The 1,963-nt window shown below is 38.9% G+C and overlaps 1 protein-coding gene across 1 annotated transcript; it reads left to right on the top strand.

Moving 5' to 3' along the window:
• Nucleotides 1-247: 247 nt before the first annotated feature.
• Nucleotides 248-1,433, top strand: LOC138783051 (uncharacterized). The gene is made up of 2 exons (XM_069957234.1): nt 248-363; nt 554-1,433. Exons 1-2 carry the CDS (start codon nt 248-250, stop codon nt 1,431-1,433), a joined length of 996 nt encoding a protein of 331 aa, XP_069813335.1.
• The last annotated feature ends 530 nt before the right edge of the window (nt 1,434-1,963 follow it).

Below are 1,963 nucleotides of genomic sequence, written 5' to 3'. Positions count from 1 at the left end.
TGATGCATTATAAACCCTGTTTCACTTCCCATATGCTTACATCTGGAAGATGAATCCCTCACTGTACTTTAACCTTGCAATGTGGGGTCTTCAAAACTCACAGCCAACCAGGCACAGATACTTTGCCAGTAGAAGACGCCGCTATTGGGTGCACCCCATTAATTATGTTCGGAAGGACCGTGGAGTGTTCAAGTATCTATACTGGGAATTGAGAAAAGATCCACAGAAATTCCGGAACTATACCAGAATGAAGATAGAGACATTTGATGACCTGCTGCTGCAAATGAGAAACCGTCTCACCTACAAAGACACCACATGGAGGAAAAGTATTCCACCTGATCAGAGGCTTCTTGTCACCCTAAGGTAATTTCATAGAGATAACAATAAATGGTTGTGTATATAGATATGTATTTAACTTTCTCAGTCATCTTAAATGCTCTTTTCACTACTAGTTCAGTTAAATTATGTATACTGTATAGACAAATGTTTGTTATCTATCACTAAATTAAATGACTTAACATGTATAGATCTGATTGTACTTTTTGTCTTTCAGATATCTTGCTACTGGGGAATCATTTTCTTCTCTGCACTACCAGTTCAGAATGGGAAAATCAACTATTTCAAAAATCATACATCACACCTGCAAAGAACTGTGGAACATTCTACAGCCTATTCATTTACCACACCCTGATCCAGCAATATGGAAAGACATAGCTGAAGGTTTTTTCAATGCCACTCAATTTCCAAATTGTGTTGGAGCATTAGATGGAAAACATATTAGGATTCAAAAACCAGCAAACTCTGGATCCATGTACTACAATTACAAGAAATTTTTCTCAATTATTCTGATGGCTCTGGCAGACCACACCTGCAAATTTATTGCAGTTGACATAGGAGCTTACGGCGGGACTAATGATGCAAGAGTCTTTAATGAATCCAATTTGGGAAAACTTCTATACAGTGGACAACTTGGTCTCCCACCTCCACAACCACTACCGGCAACTACTGAACCATCCTTGCCATTTGTAATAGTCGCAGATGATGCATTCAGGATGGGAGAGAACATTTTGAAGCCCTATTCCTCCAGACAGTTAGATTCATCTAAGAGGACATTCAACTATAGACTCACCAGAGCACGAAGAGTGATCGAATGTGCCTTTGGTATACTTGCTGGAAAATGGCGCATATTAAACAAAGCAATACAACTAACTCCAGAGGGGGTAACTGACGTTGTAAAAGCATGTGTTGTTCTACACAATTTTATTATAAGCAAAGAATCTATGTCTGGATCTGAAGAAACTGAGTGTAATTTACTTGGTCTGCAAACTGTGCATGTACGCTCTGCTATGGGAGCTATTACCATCAGGGAGAAATTCAGAGACTACTTTGTTTCTGAAGAGGGCAGAATACCATGGCAAAATAACTATATTTAATGTGTTTCATGTGGCTTTTGTGTACCTTTCATTAGCAGTCCTTGAGTTTAAAGTATTAAAGGTTTTTAAAAAAACACGGTCTTTGTCTTTATTTTATTCTACATTATGGATCTTTCAATCAGATCCTGAAACTGTTGCTTTCAACTTCAAATTTCTATCATGGCTGCACAGCTAAAGCTTTTTCTGTAGTTGTGCAGGCATGATGGTTTTTTGTAGTTGAAAAAAAAAGTTTGGTGTACCCTACAGACAGCACCACTTCTGGTCATGTGACTAAAGGGTCCATTTACACAGAAAGAATATCACAGATTTATCAAACATGGTGTAAAGTGAAACTGGCTCAGTTGCCCCTAGCAATCAGATTCCACTTTTCATTTTCTAAAGAGTCTGAGGAATGAAAGGTGGAATCTGATTGTTTGCTAGGGGCAACTGAGCCAGTTTCACCTTTATTTTCTAGCCATTGTGGGCAGTGCACTCTGGCAGCAGCTGCAGAGACTCTGACAGTTTTTTGGACTTAAAAGTCCCGGTCAACA

Source organism: Dendropsophus ebraccatus, chromosome 1 (genome assembly GCF_027789765.1).
Source record: "Dendropsophus ebraccatus isolate aDenEbr1 chromosome 1, aDenEbr1.pat, whole genome shotgun sequence".
Lineage (NCBI taxonomy): Eukaryota > Metazoa > Chordata > Amphibia > Anura > Hylidae > Dendropsophus > Dendropsophus ebraccatus.
Note: the sequence above shows the minus strand (reverse complement) of the source record. Positions and strands in the feature narration are given on the sequence as shown.

What these genes read in the sequence shown, in the direction of transcription:
- LOC138783051 (XM_069957234.1), top strand. Translation starts at nt 248, where the DNA reads ATGAAGATAGAGACATTTGATGACCTGCTGCTGCAAATGAGAAACCGT. An exon ending in AGGCTTCTTGTCACCCTAAG is followed by an intron (nt 364 to 553) that starts GTAATTTCATAG and finishes TTTGTCTTTCAG; the next exon opens with ATATCTTGCTACTGGGGAAT.